The following is a 674-nucleotide window of genomic DNA, read 5'->3' on the forward strand; positions in this document are numbered from 1 at the left end:
CTGGGAGCTTGGGAGCTTGGGACCTGGGGGCCTGGGAGCCTGGGGGCCTGGGAGCCTGGGGACCCGGGAGCCTGGGGGCCTGGGAGCTTGGGAGTCTGGGGGCCTGGGGGCCTGGGAGCTTGTGAGCCTGGGGGCCTGGGAGCCTGGGGGCCTGGGAGCCTGGGGGCCTGGGAGCCTGGGGGCCTGGGAGCTTGGGAGCCTGGGGGCCTGGGAGCCTGGGGGCCTGGGAGCCTGGGGGCCTGGGAGCCCGGGGGCCTGGGAGCCTGGGGGCCTGGGAGCCGGGGGCCTGGGAGCCGGGGGCCTGGGAGCCTGGAGGCCTGGGGGCCTGGGGGTTTGGGGGTGACACAACCATGAAATGGTGGTATCGAAAGATACCGGTTGAAGCAAGTGGATTGAATAATAATCATTCTAGAATCCACTTGGGCCTCATGCCAATAAGTTCCAGTACGGCTGGGTGGTGTGATGTTGACCATAGTTCGCAGGAACTACTCTCGCCTCATGAAGCAGACATCCAGGAAGGCAGGTTCCAGCTTTAGACAGGTAAAGCCCCTGCCCAGACGCCAGTATGGACTTCTGCAGCAGTGCGGCAGTAGGGTGGACAGACCGGCATCTGACAGTTAGACAACAGAGCCTAGAGCTTAACAGTAAGCTTAACAGGATACAACACCTGGAGC

At 64.2% G+C, this 674-nt stretch overlaps 1 protein-coding gene across 1 annotated transcript in view; it reads right to left on the minus strand.

The window, feature by feature from the left end:
* Positions 1-426: 426 nt before the first annotated feature.
* The window catches only part of VOLCADRAFT_100576 (uncharacterized protein), a gene marked incomplete at both ends in the record, with an annotated part of 7,072 nt that continues 6,824 nt past the window's right edge, over positions 427-674 (minus strand). The window contains one exon of the mRNA XM_002959131.1: positions 427-573. Within this exon, the coding sequence (XP_002959177.1) occupies positions 427-573 (147 nt within the window). The remainder of the gene's footprint in view (positions 574-674) is intronic.

Source organism: Volvox carteri (assembly GCF_000143455.1).
Source record: "Volvox carteri f. nagariensis unplaced genomic scaffold VOLCAscaffold_127, whole genome shotgun sequence".
Taxonomy (NCBI): domain Eukaryota; kingdom Viridiplantae; phylum Chlorophyta; class Chlorophyceae; order Chlamydomonadales; family Volvocaceae; genus Volvox; species Volvox carteri.